General features: G+C 28.2%; 2 protein-coding genes and 1 long non-coding RNA gene across 3 annotated transcripts; 1 reads left to right on the forward strand and 2 right to left on the reverse strand.

Annotated features, from left to right (window-relative positions):
* Positions 1–225: 225 nt before the first annotated feature.
* Positions 226–2,424, reverse strand: LOC118064443 (phosphopantothenoylcysteine decarboxylase subunit VHS3-like). Its single transcript, XM_035079034.1, has 3 exons — positions 2,134–2,424; positions 1,205–1,431; positions 226–321 (listed from the first exon to the last, which is right to left on the reverse strand). Exons 1-3 carry the CDS (start codon positions 2,297–2,299, stop codon positions 295–297), a joined length of 420 nt encoding a protein of 139 aa, XP_034934925.1. The 5' UTR covers positions 2,300–2,424; the 3' UTR covers positions 226–294.
* A 1,753-nt stretch (positions 2,425–4,177) lies between these two features.
* LOC118064444 (uncharacterized) lies at positions 4,178–5,688 on the reverse strand. Its single transcript, XM_035079035.1, is given in 3 exon segments — positions 4,178–4,673; positions 4,768–5,640; positions 5,643–5,688. Coding segments are annotated over 3 exon segments (1,263 nt in total). The 3' UTR covers positions 4,178–4,329.
* A 10,580-nt stretch (positions 5,689–16,268) lies between these two features.
* On the forward strand, positions 16,269–17,737 carry LOC118064442 (uncharacterized). The gene is made up of 4 exons (XR_004690061.1): positions 16,269–16,743; positions 16,853–16,859; positions 17,186–17,227; positions 17,305–17,737. It is a non-coding gene; the product is annotated as an uncharacterized lncRNA (long non-coding RNA).
* The last annotated feature ends 222 nt before the right edge of the window (positions 17,738–17,959 follow it).

Genomic DNA, 17,959 nt, shown 5'->3' on the forward strand with positions numbered 1-17,959 from the left:
TATGTATTTGTGCATCATGTAATTGTTTTTGCAAAACTAGCCAAGTTTAACAATTATTGTAAAAAACATCTAATCAAACCATACTAACAGTATAAATGTTTTTAAGGACCTTATGTCTTTTGCATTATAAAAAAAAAGGATAGTTGAAAAAAGTTTCGGTCAAACTATTTTGTGTATTAAACATTTCTAAAATTAGAGGAATATTAAATAATGGCTACTCACATCTCAGTGTCTGCACTTGTACTAGCTCGGGCTTTTTCGTGGGCATCTATAATGGCCTCAGCCATCTTCCGTTTACTGCTTTTTTTTTGTCTCAAGCTTCTGTAGGCATTATGTATATATATTACTGTCATAATCAACGTTGTAATGGTTGTAAAATTTGTAAATAAAAATAAATAAATTATATAATTTTGCTATATTTTCAATTTGGTAAGGAAAGCTGTCGTTGAATAGATTTTAATAAATCTTATGAAATTATCACTTTATCAATAAATGAGACATAAAAAATATTGTTAGTTATCCATTGTAAAAGACTAAAAGACACAAATTTTTATCTCTTAAAATAAATAAAGGTGATTATGAGGAGAAAATTGTAATAGTAAAGTAAGCTATTGAAGATTTATGTTAGTGGAAATTAAGTGCAAGTATTAGATCAAATTCAACAAGAACTTATCACTACTTTTCAGTAATTTCTTCTGATACTTTATTATCAGGGTGAAGTTGTTATTGTAATGGCTCCGTACCTTTCCGCTTTTGGAATTAGCAAGTAAAGTATAGACAGTAATAATAATAGACGTAAAACATTATATTTAAGATTTCCGGATTTCTATACTCTTCACCTTTTGCTGTAATTCTTAATACATAAACGCAAATAATTAATGATCAAACTACAGGTGTATTAAAAGCAGAAACAAAATTTGACGGACTCATTCGATCTCACAATCATCATGAAAACAACTATAGCTCTACTCAAAAACTGTACTATCCACTCTACTGAATCATAATAACTATTCAAAGCTATGAGTGTAATTAAGACCCATAAATAACTGTCATAACATTGAACTCATTGAAAAACTTCTATTTCAAAGGATTACCGAAATTATTTTTTACGTAATAATAAAAATGCTGAATTTTCATAAATTAAAAGTCTTTTTATTGAAACAATAAACAAGTTTCATATTTAAAAAATGATGAATATATTTACCTTTCTTTGTACCTTAATCACTTCCTCTTCGTCTTTATCACTTTCATCCTCATCATCTCTGTCATTATTACTTCGATTTTCATCACTTTTACCGTCATCATCGTTTTTTGACGTTTCATCAGTTTCATCATCTGTATCCATAATATCTTCAATTTTATCGGAGTCGTTTATTTTCGGATCAGGTATTCTTTTTTCTGCAATTATATTCTCCAATTCCTCTTGTGTTTCTTAAAAAAAATGTATATGTATATAAATTGATACTAAGTAGTTGGATATAATTAGATAGAATTATATTGTTCTTCAATAATTTAAAATTATTTATAGAAAACGAACAGTTTCTATTCAAAAACATACAAAAGTAATAGTAAATCACGTGACTAAAAAGAAATTTACATCTTTTATTTATTGTACTTTATTCACTTAAAGTACAATGTGATAAATTATTTTCGTTGGTGGAATAAAAAATACGTTCTCGTGCAAATTAACATTATAATTATAATGCATAAGCAAATGAAATTGAATATGTTTAAAAATAAATCATTTTATTAAGGCAGTAGTTAAAATTACGTATATACTACAATTAATTTATATCGATAAGGTACTATACACATATATAACTATTTATGTTACATGTCGTTTATGTGCGTTATAGAAGTAAACTATAAAATTCAAAATTAATTTTAAAAAAAAGTAATTCTTTCATCTTTAATATCAACCCAATTTCTAAAAACCGGCTTGAGAATAAGTATGGAAACACCCTGTACAATTATTTTAAGGTTATCACTAACCATTGTTCCCATGTGGCGACAATCATTAACAATAACTACGTATCAGTAATTTATTTCATATTCATTCAAAAAATTTCTTTGCTACAATAACATTTACAGACATATAACATGAATAAAAAATAATAAATGTATCTTTCTCACCTCCAACTAATAATATTCTACAGGATTTCTTTAGATTTTTCTCGTGTAACAAATACATTTGTTTGTTTGATGGATTGTCGATATAAGTGTCGAAATCGATTATATTTTTAGTCTTAACAATTTTTTTTTCTAAAGTTTTTAATAACTTTATGTACGCGAATTTCATTGTTGCACAAAAAAATAATATTAATTCCGACAAAACGAATTTTCTTAATTATATTGCGCACCCAACGTCTCACACAACGTGCCTGCATGTACTGGTTCTTGAAAGGTTATCACGTGTCTGATAGAACGAGAAGTGGGGTCAGAGAGAAGTCCTAGTGGTTGATGTGAGGGCATCACACACGTACTTGTATACTTTTACTTTCAAAGATAGAGTCAGTAACAGAAATCGTACTAAAAGTGAAAATTGTGATTGTGATTCATTGTAACGCGTTTATTATTAAATAAAAAAAGAAGATACGAGATTTATTAATAAACACATATTAATGGTAAGATAAGCATAATTGTTTTTTATTAGTGTGCACGATTTATTGAAAAAAGACTTTATCAAATACATGTTTAATAATATAGTAATTTATAACCTCTTTGGTGTATCAACTTGTATCGTTATTTGCATATTTCATTGATTCATAAAAATCTTTTATCTTTTTTAGAAATTATATAAATATTAAAGTTTCCATCTTAATTTACATGATTCAAAATTAATGTATCACTTCTGCATTCATCACTGTAACAAATATAATTAAATGCCTCTTTGTATACCTAAAGCGAAAATTATCGATTTTCTGTGAACTTCAAACATTTGAATTTACTGAACATATCTAATTAATTTACAGATACACCTGTTATAATAGTAAAAATGGAATGGAATAATGAATGATAAAATTGAATTGATGTGATAATTTTCTCCGGGCATCATATCTAGTAAACCACTTTGTGCACTCTACAAATAAATCTACATATATTTATGATTATTTTATATGCTTTCTTTTTCATGAGGTAAGTTTCTCTTTTGTATCTATATCATTTTTTGTTTTGATAATATTTCTACGACTTAAGTTAAATCAATGTATAAGAAGATACTTTATGTTTAGAAATCAAATGAATCATTCTACAATCGTCGATTCATTTCTCTTATTTATTTTCAGTTATGATTTATTCTTCATTATTGTCACAATCCATTTAAAAAAATTTGAATCTTAATTTATTAATCATTTTCTTTATTCTATGACTTCAATTATGATCCGAAGTTTATAAACTAATAATAATGTAGGGTTAAAAATTATTATACATGTTAGAAAAAATAGAAAATATTGAAATTCGATGCTTTACAACAAAATGCTATGCTTTACATAGTTTCACGCAATTTTAATTGGTACGGAAAATAATAATGAACCATTTACGTATTTATTTGGTGTAAAGATGATACTATCAATTTGATAGTTACCTGGTGTTGATTGACCTGTTTTTGTGGCTTCCATATCAATAAAGGTTAATTGATGGATGACCTAAAACCACTGAAATATACTCATAATGCAAGTAATTGTTAATAAATTTTATGAACTTATTACAGATGCTTTATTAACTAAGTCCTACGACATTTTTTAATAACAGAGTTTATCTCTCACTAAAGGTTCTCCAACAATCGATCACTTGATATTCTTCTATCTATCAAACAATTTGTCATTACTATCAAAGTTCATAGAAATGATCATATTTCAAGAAACACCAGAAATAAAAAAGAGTACTTTTCTTCTCAGTTCATCATTTTCATTTAATATTCATTTATTAATGGCTTCAGTTCAGTTAATAATTAAAATTACAAAAATATCTTTCTATTTATCTGAACAGTTTCTGGATTTTTGAGTTATGATAGAATTAATTAAAAATAAATTTTCTAAATTTTGCTAAAATTATTTATTATTTTGGATTTATTGAAATTAATAATACTCTTATCTTTTATTAATTATTTTTGAAAACCTGTTCTCAAGCGAAATTCTCATCAAAATGTTTATACACTCTTTAATAAAATTAACTGCGTATAGATTTGTTGAACATTTGATGGAATGCAGGATAAAGCCAGTGCTTTAGGTCGAACTTTTAATGAAGTATCAAGTACTAGTAATTAATAGTAATTATTAAATTAGTAATAAGTAAAATCATAGTTACTTTTGAAATCTGTTAAAAATTATTTCAATCTCCATAACATCCTTGTGGTATGGTGATAAAAAGTAGGTTATTCGTTCTTATTTCAACTAAAAAACCTGGTTGAACTAAGGATTCCGGATTACAAGTTTGAATGATGTTTGTTACAGAACATTTTTTGATGTGAGTAATATTTACATTTTCTGTTGACATGAAGAAAGGATCATCATTCAATAAAATTTCGCGATAATATATAACGATATTTCTTGATTCTAAAAAGTAGCATATATTTGAAATAATTCCTAACTTTCCATTTCTCATTTGGATTATGGAGTCATTTTTTTTCTCACATCTACGGTAGCATTCTGAAGTATATCGAATATCATTACAAATCATTCGAGTAAATTTTTTACAGCTACTCGTAAATCAATCAGATTTCGTTCTACTTCACTCAATTCATAATCACTTCATTTCCAATTAATATACAATTTCCTTCTCTAAAATTATATTTTAATCTTCCATTTAACGTGCTGCTACAAAACTTGTTAAAATTTTCACCTTTGATGAATTTTTCTCCGAATGTTGGAAGTGATTTGTACAAATAATATTTCCTTGCAATTTGTAAAGCTACATAAGTAGGACTTTTTCTCAATTGTAAAATGAAATGATTTTCATTCTCAAAGCAAAAGGCGTTATGAGTCCATAATGGCCCCCAATTGAATACACTGATGCGCATATGAAGAAGTAAATGTATATTATAAGTCATGGCTCTTTCTCCAAAATATTCTTGAAATAATGTAACAAATCTAATAAGTTGGCCATCCGCTGTGATGATCATCTCATTTGTTATACTTTTGGATAAAAATATATTTACAGATGAAACAAGCAATGCTAAATGTTTTAAGTATTGAGCAGGTAAAATTCCATCTAAGCAAATTAGTGAATAAAATATCAACCATGAACGCCATTCAGATGCTTTCCAAATATTTCTTTCTTGCAAGCTTCTGGGTGCTCGTGTAATACATGAAGGGTGTTTGATCGATAATAATCTCTGATTTATTCTAAGTAAATTTGTAGGAGATCCAACATAAAATTCTGCATTAACGGTAGTCAATATAATTTCTGTATACTGTTTGACAACTCCAAGCAATATTGAATGCATATAGTCAGGTACCATGCCGTCGACCAAATCAAAATATTCCAAGTTCATCAAAATGGATGGACCAAGAACACCTTTGATTTCACTTGGTGCTTGTGGATTACTTATAATTTCATTCATTGCAATTTTGATAGATCTATCTGTACGATCTTCAGGCACAGTAGTTGATATTGGATATCGTATTCCATTCAAATAATCACCTTTTGTTCACAAAACGTGCATCCGAAATAGCCATTGTACTGTTTCATATTTAAAATTTTACAACGTGCAACGGAGTCAAAACATCCATTGAGTGGAAATATTTTGCTCGTTATTTGCCGTTTACCTAATTTCCATTGGATACCTTCACTTGATAAAGAATTTGCTTCATTAACAAATGGTTTAAAAAATAAATTCATGTTCGGTTCCACATTACTGACCCACAAACCAGTCATAATGATATGTTTTGCCCTCAACTTCGGTGGTAGTTGATGAATCATAGCGTATATCGGCCATACTGCAAGTCGACTTGATTTTGACATTTGGCACCCATCGCTATTAAATGTATAGGACAGATTATAACGGTTAGCTAAAGGTTGATTGTCAGCACTGAATTTCCGGTAAACATGACCATCATAAATATCTTCCAGTACTCCTCTATTTTGTCGATTTCGTTCAGATTCGAAAAATTTCTGTATTTCAGTATTTTCCAACAATTGTTGAAGCTGCGCTCGAAAATTTAATGTTAAGAAGAAAGATATTTTTGATTTGGGGATCGTCTCTTCGCAATTCGTACATGATAATGGTGTTGCTATTTTCAAATCTGCACGTTCTTCAATATATTGTTGACACTCAGGACAATATAGATGATATTTTACTGCATCGTCCGGTACTGACAAATTCTTCAATAATTTATATTTTGATGCTGGTACAACATTTGTTCCAAACAAGGTATTAATCATTGAAAGAATGTCAATTATTGCAGTCCATGTAAGTGAGTGTTGAGCACCTAATAAAAGTACCATCATAACAGCTTCTCCTCTCGTAGTATTAGTACATTCACATAACCTTTGGCTTAACAGAAAAGTTGCTTCGTCGTCATTATGCTAAAAGAGTGTTAATCAAAAATATTACAACTATATTTCTTCAAAATACCTATTAAATAATATTAGTTTTCTAATGGTCTTACTATGTCGTTATTCATTGACTCATCATCTTCGGCAGATTTTGAATTATCTTCAGCCTGAAAATAAAAGGAATTTTAATTACGTTGAAAACACTTTATCAATTTCAACGATTACTGCTAAATAAATGAAAGACTTCATCTGATAATTTGGGTGTAAAAGTACAATGTATATATAAATCCCAAATATCTGATTCCATCATTCACCATATACATTTAAAGACAAATAAAAAGAGATTTATCAACCAAATTTTCGTTAAAGTTTTTTGATAGTCACAGAGGTTATTTGCTTCTCATATCTTCGACGAAAATTTAACCTTTTTTCCTGTTTCTAGGTAAGAAAACAATGGATTTCTTTCCTTACAAAAGGACAAGAAATCGTTTGTGCTTATGCACAGACGGGCGTTGTCTTTTTTTAGGGAGAAAAACCCTTCTAACCTTGAAACTAAGAAAAATGATCAATTTTGGCGACAATATAAAAAAATTTCATATGTTAACTAGAGGAACGTAACAGGACGTCTTTATTCGGGTGTTTGCTACCCTCGCATACAGCTCGGGTAGCAATTATACACTCAGATAAAAAAACCCATTTTGTTTACTTGGTTAACAATATATTATTAATGATTTATGTGCAAACCAATTATTATATATTATTTATGTACTGCTAGTAGTCCCGTTGCTATTCATTACTAATTAAGAATTTTAACTATTTGGTAAAAAACTTTTAAAGAAATTTTGGTACAGCTAATTTTTCATTTTCTTAATTTCTTACATCGAACCAAACATCTGTATCGTTGATTGTTTCACTCTTCGCTGTCACTGTCTATAAAGTCAAATTGATGCCACCCACAGTGATTGTTGATAACTTTTTCTCCAATTGGTGGCGATATAGACATTCTCTCCATGTTATCGTCAGTTCGATTTGAATATTCATCATCAGAAGAAGAATGTTTAGTAGTAGAAAGATTTTCCCTTTCATTTAACTAAAAAATTGAATGTCATAATTAATTTTGAAAGATTGACAAAAAACAAGTTTTGTTATGAAACACATAGCGACACTGATCAGAATATTTTCATCCTATTGTGAACAGTTTATCCGATGTAAAATATTCCACAAAATTAATTTTTTTTATTAAAAGTATATTATTATTTTTTTTTAAGTTCTACACTGCAAATCGAAGATGATTATACATGTGTGATACCTTTCCTTTCAGATATTTTTTCGATAAAGTTAAAGGAATCCTCTCTCGTTAAGTTTTCTAAGTCGCGACTTTCTGGTTTCGAAATCGAGTCCTACATCTGACTGATTATTGTCTTTCAGATCATCTGAATGATATTTTTTGAGATATTTAAAAAAATTTTCAAAGATATCGAAAAAGTGTCTAATGGTCTAGTCAATACGCTTTGAAAACTCTTTAATTTCATTTTATTACTCATTATTTAATTTTGTTCAATTCATTGAATAAATTGATCTTTTATTTTCCAAATTTAAGCAACTTAAGGAGGGTATGGGAGGTAATCACAAATGATGAATATTAACTTTTACACCATAGATAAGTTTGATATAAGACACACAAAAAAGGTTCTCAAGGTCAAATTACTAAGGTTCGTAGTTTTCGAGAAAAAATTAATGAAAATCCATAATTTAACATTGGTAGAGTACGAAAAACGTCACATGTCATTCTTTTTTCACTTTAACATATTAAAAGAAGTGGGAGATAACTTAAAATGTCGTCACATATAAATTGGAATATTTATGCCATGTTTTTGAGAAAAAAACATTTAATAGGTTCCTTATTAATATAAACAAATTTAATTAAAATATACTAAATCTATAAAATAGCTCAGCCATCATGTGAAAAATGAAAAAATTTGTTGTTTTAAATATTTTGATGATTTCTTTCGATACTTATAGTCAAAATAACTAATTTATGAAGAAAAAAAATGATTCAAGTTTAATATAAATGACATTTTTACTGTTTTTTAAAAATTTTATACAGTCCCAGAAAAAGTATAATTCATATTTTACTTAACCCTACTTTAGATATCCACTGTCGATAAAAGTTTTGATTTTTTCTGTACCTCCAGTACTTCCTTAACTGATGTCCATTCTGTTTATGTATTACAGATAGTCACAGCTTTTATTGAAAGAAAGAAATACTTAAAAAAAGTTAATTTGCCCAAAAGTTAGAGTAATTTGTTTATTATACAGTCACACGAGTTCCGATTAAACAATTCATATTTTGAAAACTATTCATCGTAAACAGTTCGAACTGAACTCATTGTATTTTTCGATAAATTCTCTAAAAATCTTACACAAGATGTATGTATATTCGGTTTCCGATATATTTCCTCGTGATATGTAATTAAAAAAAAGGTAAAAAATAGCTTATTTTAAAAAAAGAGTTCATGCGAATTGTGCTTATAAATGTTAGTCACCCTTTATAAGCTTGAAAACATTGGTTTTGAAATAAAATCGATTACGACTGAAATTCACACACTTTACTTCTGAAATTCCTAAAAATAGCGTGTGTGCATGTTTCATTCGTTTTATGTTTGTGAAATCTGTTTCCAAGCATTTACACACATATTTCGGTTAAATCTCATACATTTGAGTTTGCAGTGTATTCACAATGAATCATTTAATTATAACTAACGACAGATTAGCGATCTCGGAAGAAAACATCTTTCATCTAATAAAGTTATCTCCAGTCGAGGATTTAAACCTACGATTGCTCGCACATGTGCGATTCACCACGCGACATGAATGCCGTCCGATTTAAGTTTTTTTTTTAGGTTATACATGAGATTCCCTATACTTTCTTATACCGAACTGAGACAGCATTTATGTCGCGTAACGTATATGGATTATATTTTAATCGTATATTTAACGTATGTTACTTACGTTCAATAAAGATTGTTCTTGTTCAGAAGATTCCATCTGTTTTTTTAATCGAAAAGCTGTCGTCCGTGGCATCGGTTCATTGTTGTGTGGATCCAAATATCTTTCATAACCTTTTCCTTCCATGATTCAAATATAGTTTATATATTTTTATGTAACAAATTAATTAAAAAAAAAATAATAATTTGTTCTTAATGTATACAAATGTGATAATAAAATTTATGTATGGTATAAATAATTAACAATAATTCGTTTTTTAAACAAAAATGAGTAACACCTAAACCGACAACCTACAATTCGAGTATGGTCGATCTTCTACCTAAAACCATGCTATACGACTCTAAAATATCGTATGAACAACACGCCCCCATCACGAACGCATCCCCATTACGAACGCGTCGTCCCCATTGCCAACTAACAAACACATTTGAGAAATAGTCGAAAGAACTTGATGATAAATTCGAATATGATAATTAAGATATTAGATAACACTGCCCGAGTCTGAATTTTACTCTTATTTTGCCGCTGAACCTCCTGAAGTCAGAAGCATCAGCGGGAAAAAATTATTTTTTCGTATAAGAAAAATAATATAAAATATTTTTATATTTTGCCGCTAAACCCCCTTCATAATTCCCGATTCAGGGGCTTCAGCGGCATAATATTTTTAAAAAATTCAGGGGCTTCAGCGGCAAAAATAATTTCAAGGGGTTTAACGTAAAAAAAAATTCAGGGGGTTCAGTGGGATTTTTTCATTCAGGGGGTCTAGCAGGAAGTAGAGAAAATCGTTGGTGTTCCCGGCGGTCACCCATCCAAGTTCTGTACACGAGAAATTTTGCTTAACATCGAGAGATCGAGTACAGGTTCCTGCATCCACTGCGCTGTGTCGAATTTATAAATCTACTTATTTAAATTCACAATAATGAATATTATAAATGAAATACTATTAATATTCGGGTTTTATATTATTTTTCTTATACGAAAAAATAATTTTTTCCCGCTGATGCTCCTGACTTCAGGAGGTTCAGCGGCAAAATAAGAGTAAAATTCTGACTCGGGTGATATTTGTGATATACACAGATGGAAGAGATTTATTACTCTTAAGAAATGATTTATTACTAGTGAAAATAAATGCTCTTCAACTGATAAGAAATATTTTAAAATAGTAAAAAAGCATTGGTTATGAACGCATTAGTAGATTTAAATATCTAATTGTCAATTTTATCGTCATTAAATATTTCTTAACAGTTAATAAAGCAGTGTCTGCCTTAGTATAACTGCCCTATACTTTTCTTCTATTAATGGATTGAAGTATATACATACTTTTAACTACTGCCGTAATAAAATGATTTATTTTTAAACATATTCAATTTCATTTGCTTATGCATTATAATTATAATGTTAATTTGCACGAGAACGTATTTTTTATTCCACCAACGAAAATAATTTATCATATTGTACTTTGAATAAATAAAGTACAATAAATAAAAGGTGTAAATTTCTTCTTAGTCACATGATTTACTATTACTTTTGTATGTTTTTGAATAGAAACTGTTCGTTTTCTATAAATAATTTTAAATTATTGAAGAACAATATAATTCTATCTAATTATATCCAACTACTTAGTATCAATTTATATACATATACATTTTTTTAAGAAACACAAGAGGAATTGGAGAATATAATTGCAGAAAAAAGAATACCTGATCCGAAAATAAACGACTCCGATAAAATTGAAGATATTATGGATACAGATGATGAAACTGATGAAACGTCAAAAAACGATGATGACGGTAAAAGTGATAAAGACGAAGAGGAAGTGATTAAGGTACAAAGAAAGGTAAATATATTCATCATTTTTTAAATATGAAACTTGTTTATTGTTTCAATAAAAAAGACTTTTAATTTATTGAAAATTCAGCATTTTTATTATTACGTAAAAAAATAATTTCGGTAATCCTTTTGAAATAGAAGTTTTTCAATGAGTTCAATGTTATGACAGTTATTTATGGGTCTTAATTACACTCATAGCTTTGAATAGTTATTATGATTCAGTAGAGTGGATAGTACAGTTTTTGAGTAGAGCTATAGTTGTTTCATGATGATTGTGAGATCGAATGAGTCCGTCAAATTTTGTTTCTGCTTTTAATACACCTGTAGTTTGATCATTAATTATTTGCGTTTATGTATTAAGAATTACAGCAAAAGGTGAAGAGTATAGAAATCCGGAAATCTTAAATATAATGTTTTACGTCTATTATTATTACTGTCTATACTTTACTTGCTAATTCCAAAAGCGGAAAAGGTACGGAGCCATTACAATAACAACTTCACCCTGATAATAAAGTATCAGAAGAAATTACTGAAAAGTAGTGATAAGTTCTTGTTGAATTTGATCTAATACTTGCACTTAATTTCCACTAACATAAATCTTCAATAGCTTACTTTACTATTACAATTTTCTCCTCATAATCACCTTTATTTATTTTAAGAGATAAAAATTTGTGTCTTTTTAGTCTTTTACAATGGATAACTAACAATATTTTTTTATGTCTCATTTATTGATAAAGTGATAATTTAATAATATTTATTAAAATCTATTCAACGACAGCTTTCCTTACCAAATTGAAAATATAGCAAAATTATATAATTTATTTATTTTTATTTACAAATTTTACAACCATTACAACTTTGATTATGACAGTAATATATATACATAATGCCTTACAGAAGCTTGAGACAAAAAAAAAAGCAGTAAAACGGAAGATGGCTGAGGCCATTATAGATGCCCACGAAAAAGCCCGAGCTAGTACAAATGCAGACACTGAAGATGTGAGTAGCCATTGTTTAATATTCCTCTAATTTTAATAATGTTTAATACACAAAATAGTTTGACCGAAACTTTTTTCAACTATCCTTTTTTTTTATAATGCAAAAGACATAAGGTCCTTAAAAACATTTATACTGTTAGTATGGTTTGATTAGATGTTTTTTACAATAATTGTTAAACTTGGCTAGTTTTGCAAAAACAATTACATGATGCACAAATACATAAACTATATTACTTACAGAAATTGTCGGGTTACAGCCATATATATAAAAGAAAATTCTGTAGAGCCAATAAACTGTCGTCTTGAAACCTCTCCCTACAGTTGATATTTTAAAATCATTTAATTGTTGATTTTTCAGGTGGTTGAAATAGATAACTCAGCCTCAACCATAGAAGCACCACCACTGAGATTACTTTTTACCGAACAACTTGAATTTGAATAATGAGGCGAATCTCACTGTAGGAACGAAAAGATCCGATCTTATTTACTTGGGAGAGGGCGAGTGGATTAGAGAAGTTGCTTATAATAAATCAAAAAGTCAAGTTAAACCAAGTCTCTTCGTTACGAAATTAGCTTATGCCCTCTGGGGGTACGAACAATTGGCTAATAGATCTGTCGCTCACATAGAAGGGAGAGAGAACCATCCACTTCTCGAAGAAAATAAAAAGTTAGTTGTAATAAATCAGTTTGAGAGGTATCTTAGACACCGCGATAAAATGACACAAACTGTTGAAATGAAGAAAGTAAATGCTTACCTGGGAGGAGCTATTAAGGGCGCCAGAGGAAAGATAGCGAGAAGAAATCGTAAGCGCACAAACAGCGAAAACGATTCTGATGAAAATAATTAATACTAATGCGTAAATTCAATTGATGATTTTAAATAACTCAATAAGCGAAATGTCCAAGATGCCTATTCTTTTAACATAGTTTTGCCATTATGATGAAAACATTAAAAAATGTAAATTCTTTATGATGACAGGACTATGATGAAAACGTTGGAATCTAGGACATTTTGGCTATTTGAATTATCGAAAATCATCAATTCAATTCGTCCAAAGAGTACAAGAGATTAACATTTTTTTTTTCATTTAATTTCTATTGAATATTTCTTGAGATAAATGATTGATAAACCTACCTCTTTAAGGTAATGACTGATGTTATGTTAAGTTGAACATTAATCAGTATTTGCAATATGGTTACCCCGATATTGTAAAACCATCACTAGTGGTTTCTTCTAATCATAGATATAAGCTATAAATATTTTTTATTACGAAAAGTTTTATAAAAAAGTTATTCTGTTTTATTTAATGTAATTTTTTTGTTCTTACAAATAATGTACAGCATAGAGAGATTTAAATGATTTGCATAGACTGAGAGTTTTAATGATCAATGTTCATTTCTCTATAAAGTTTAGCAATAATTTACTTTATAATTGATTTAATGATTTTTAATACTTCAATAGGCGAAATGTCCAAGATGCCTATTCTTTTAACATAGTTTTGTCATTATGATGAAAACATTAAAAAATGTAAATTCTTTATGATGACAGGACTATGATGAAAACGTTGGAATCTAGGACATTTTGGCTATTTAAATTATCGAAAATCATTCATTTAATTTATTTATGAAGTATATAAGATTTTGGTTTCATTTTTTAATTCCTATTGTAACTCTATTGTATTATATTCATAAGATACTTTATAATTTTATAATTTTGCAATAAATATGTTTCTTTGATGAATGCAACTATCTCAGATTAATTTCAATTTTTTTTTCAACTTATTCCGAAAATTACTCCACATTTCTGATTTTTTCTGAAATATTCTGAAATGTAAGAATTTAAAGTCCATATTTTATATTTATTGTTTCTGAAATATCCTGAAATATTCTGAAATGTAAATATTTAAAGTCCATATTTTATATTAATTGTCTCTGAAATATTCTGAAATGTAAAAATTTGAAGTCCATATTTTATATTGATTGTTTCTGAAATATCCTGAAATGTTAAAATTTAAATTCTATATTTAATTTTGATTTACTCTGAAACTCTTTGAAAATCTCAAAAATTTCACTTTTTATTTTCCTGATTATCGTTTATTTATTCAGAATTACTCTGAAAACTCCATATTTCTAAATTTTTCCTTCTGATTGACTCTGAATCTTTCTGAAAAAGTATGTTCCAATTACGACAACGTTTCAGAGTACTTTTCCGAGTTCTTCAGAACAAATATTGAACATTTCAGAACCTTTCAGAACTTTTTTTCCGAATTTTTTAGAATATATCAGAAAAAATATTTCCACACGGGTATACTTCTAAGTATCTTAAAAATTGTTAAAATTCATTCATGAATTAAAAAATAATTGAGAAAAATATTTTTAGAGTATATAAGCTCACTCGGATATTTAATTTTCAATGCGATTTCATCGTATTAGTTGTTAGGGGTAACATCGATAATAATTAGTGCATGAAGTACCATGTTCAAGTTTTTCAATTACCTTTATTTTATTCTGTTGTATTTATAATTGTAGGGTTGAGAACAGTCATTTTAATACCAGTACTAAGAATTCTTTTTATCATGACATTGATGTAATTAAATAAATTAATACTCTACTTTGATTTGTCTATACTTAGCTAGCACCAGATAAAAAGTTTGTAATGATATGTTTTACATTTCATTGCAATATTTCTTGTATATTATTTTTTGAACTGTTCGAATTTTTTTTATCTGATGCTACTCAGTGAATACCGCGAGAAGGTGATAGACATCATTCACCAGGGGGGATAGGTATTTAAGGCAGGGATCAAAAGGTTATGGAATTATGAAAAATGGAATATCCTATTAATTACTTATCTTAAATGAAAGTTAACATTAAATACGGCCCATGTGTTGTTGATGCTATCATCCATAATATGAGAGATCTTCATCACAAATCACATGAGCTGCAAAAAGTAAAACTATATTAAAATTTAATATTACATGTAAATTAATTCTAATTTTTTTTTTGTTTTTTTTTGGTTTTTTTTTATACTTATAGTTAGTACATATCAACTATTTATAATTATTATACTAATTTATCTTATTTATGACAATTTATCTTTGAATTGCACTACTTACTCATGACTTTTCTTAATTTTGAATTTGGCTGGTTATCGGTTTTATTTTTCCCATTCTTTCGTTTTTTTAAATTTGATTCTTCTTCTCGATTCATCCACTTTAAATTTTGAAATATAAATGTTCGAACGAATAAATGAACTATGAAATCGCGATGTTCTTCACACGGTTCTTGCCAACAATTTCTATCAATTTCTTCGATTCTAAAACGAATTTTTCGCTCAAGAATATTCGCGATGTTCTCTAAATGAATTCTTTTTGGAAATTCGATCATAAATATATTGTATGCTTCCTGAATGATTTTATAAAATCTATCAGAAGGTACAACTAAATGCCCGAAATTTTTACCATCTATTGTATCCTACGATTTCCAAAAAATTAACAATTCTGTGTTATCCGTCAATTTGTCATTACTTTTAACTAAAATTTTATTACATTGTTCGCATTCAAATTTTCTGAATAGCCGATTCAGTAAGTAACCCGCAACGTAATTAACCGCGCAAAATTTTAAGTTTGGTATTGAAAGTTCTATTATCTGATCTTCACTATCATCATTATCATCGTTCTCATTTTCGAAGAAAGCTTCTACACGGAGAGAAAATTCATAGAAAAATTACTGTGCTCAGCACTACAATCGACGTGTGAAAGCCGAACATAGTCAATTTTGTACGGCAAAAATATAAAAATTATAATTAATCATAGAAAATTTAAAGGATAAAATATTCTTTCTTAAAATTCAGCTTTGTAAAATTTGTAAAACAGCACAGTAAAAAGTTCCATTCCCGACAGAAAAATATTTTTTAATTGTTTTTCTTACAAAAATTACTATTTAAGCTGCCATAGAGTCCTAGACGAACTAATATATTTTACCATGCTGTCTTATAATTTTTCAAATGCTATCTGCTAATAGTAGAAAGAAAGAAAGAGAAAGAAGGTATCAACGCTGTTGAGCATGAGAATTATTTTAAACAAAAAAAATGATATCTCATTAACTATTAATCGTAGAGAAGCCTATAAGGGGTCATTTTGTTCGTAAAGCGATTTTCTAAAAATTGTACGCATTATGTCTAGATCTCGGATTCATAGTTTTCGAGATATTCTACTATTAAGTTAAAACAACGTGCATTCTGCTATTAACATAAGAAAGAATCGAAGGTCGGAAAAGATCGGGCATCTTGGAAGTTTTTCGAAGCAGGTTTGAATACGTTTATTGTTCCTCAGTGCGTAATTGACTGTGTTATCAATAGAGAGTGATACATTATACAGTGACACATAAAAGTGCGTCATTTTGTAACGACGTAAGTAATCTTTCACAAACTTTAATAGCAACTAATATTTAACATTCATAATATCTATTATTCATTTCTTAAATAATTAACTGATTTTGGTATTATTTTTTATTTACAGTAAAATGGTAAGTAGTTCATACTAAATAGTCTAACTCCCACAACACAACTTCTAAGCCTTTTCTTGTCGAAAAAATGACAACAATTAAAAATATCGAATCAGTTTTTGTTCAAACTCAACTTTTGTAAAGTGCAAAAGTGTTAACAGTGTTAGTGAAATAGTGGATTTATTTATCAAAATTGAAAAATTTTTCTTTCGTTAATTATAAGTGATCAAAAGATGATGGTTTTTGTAGTAAAGTAGTCATTTTCCAGTGTTTTTAACCGTTGGCATTTTTTTCAATTACTAGTCAATTGTGTTCTTTCTCAATTTTTAGATAGTTTTATCTTACAGGATTTACAAGGGCATTTTGAACGTCCAGAAATTATCAACAACGTGAGTGTCATTAACTTATGATCAATAACTATTTGAACAAAGGACAAATAATTTATATTTAAAAATTTTTTTTACAGCCTATATACCAACTTTTATTAAATTCAGCTGATGGCAAAAGTGTTTTAAAATATTATCGAGATAATGGATGCTTGAAGAAAACCTTAAGAAATTTACTCAGCAGACTTATACTCAGCCCTGAAAAAGATAGACAATTAGAAACAGTTCTCCAAGTGCCATAAAGATGCTCCTATTTTTTACAAAGTAGATAATATTATAGTTTGTAGCAATATTAAAGTATGTCTTATTGTTAAAAAATTAATAAGTACATTCCTCTACGAAAAAACTGAATGTTATCGATTGTACAACGATCAGTATACGTGGGATGTACTAAATTTGGATGACCTATTTAGCTTTAAGATTACAAATCTTGTAAGAGCATCTAATGGTGCGAAATTTATTCTCAAAAATTGGTTTTAATTTAAATAAAGATATATTTAATAATTCATAAAAGTGTTTTATCATTATCAAATTCAACCGCGATTCCTTAATTTCCCTAAATCAAAAAAACATTATTAATTTTTTACGTTACAGCCTTTTTTTGAATCAAAAATAAATAATAAGCTGTAGAGAAATTAATACATTGATATATAAATATTGTTAAGCATACTTAGAAATTTTACTAAATCGATAAGGAAGTTTTCTAATACAGCACATTAAATTTTACCATGCCAG

Source organism: Chelonus insularis, unplaced genomic scaffold (genome assembly GCF_013357705.1).
Source record: "Chelonus insularis isolate UGA/USDA-ARS -01 unplaced genomic scaffold, ASM1335770v1 contig_206_pilon, whole genome shotgun sequence".
Classification (NCBI taxonomy): domain Eukaryota; kingdom Metazoa; phylum Arthropoda; class Insecta; order Hymenoptera; family Braconidae; genus Chelonus; species Chelonus insularis.

Excerpts from the sequence above, each read along its gene's own strand:
- LOC118064443 (XM_035079034.1), bottom strand. The coding sequence starts at position 2,299 with ATGAAATTCGCGTACATAAAGTTATTAAAAACTTTAGAAAAAAAAATT. Across the intron at positions 1,432-2,133 it reads TAGAATATTATTAGTTGGAG|AAACACAAGAGGAATTGGAG; the intron begins GTGAGAAAGATA and ends ATTTTTTTTAAG. Across the intron at positions 322-1,204 it reads TGATTAAGGTACAAAGAAAG|AAGCTTGAGACAAAAAAAAA; the intron begins GTAAATATATTC and ends TAATGCCTACAG.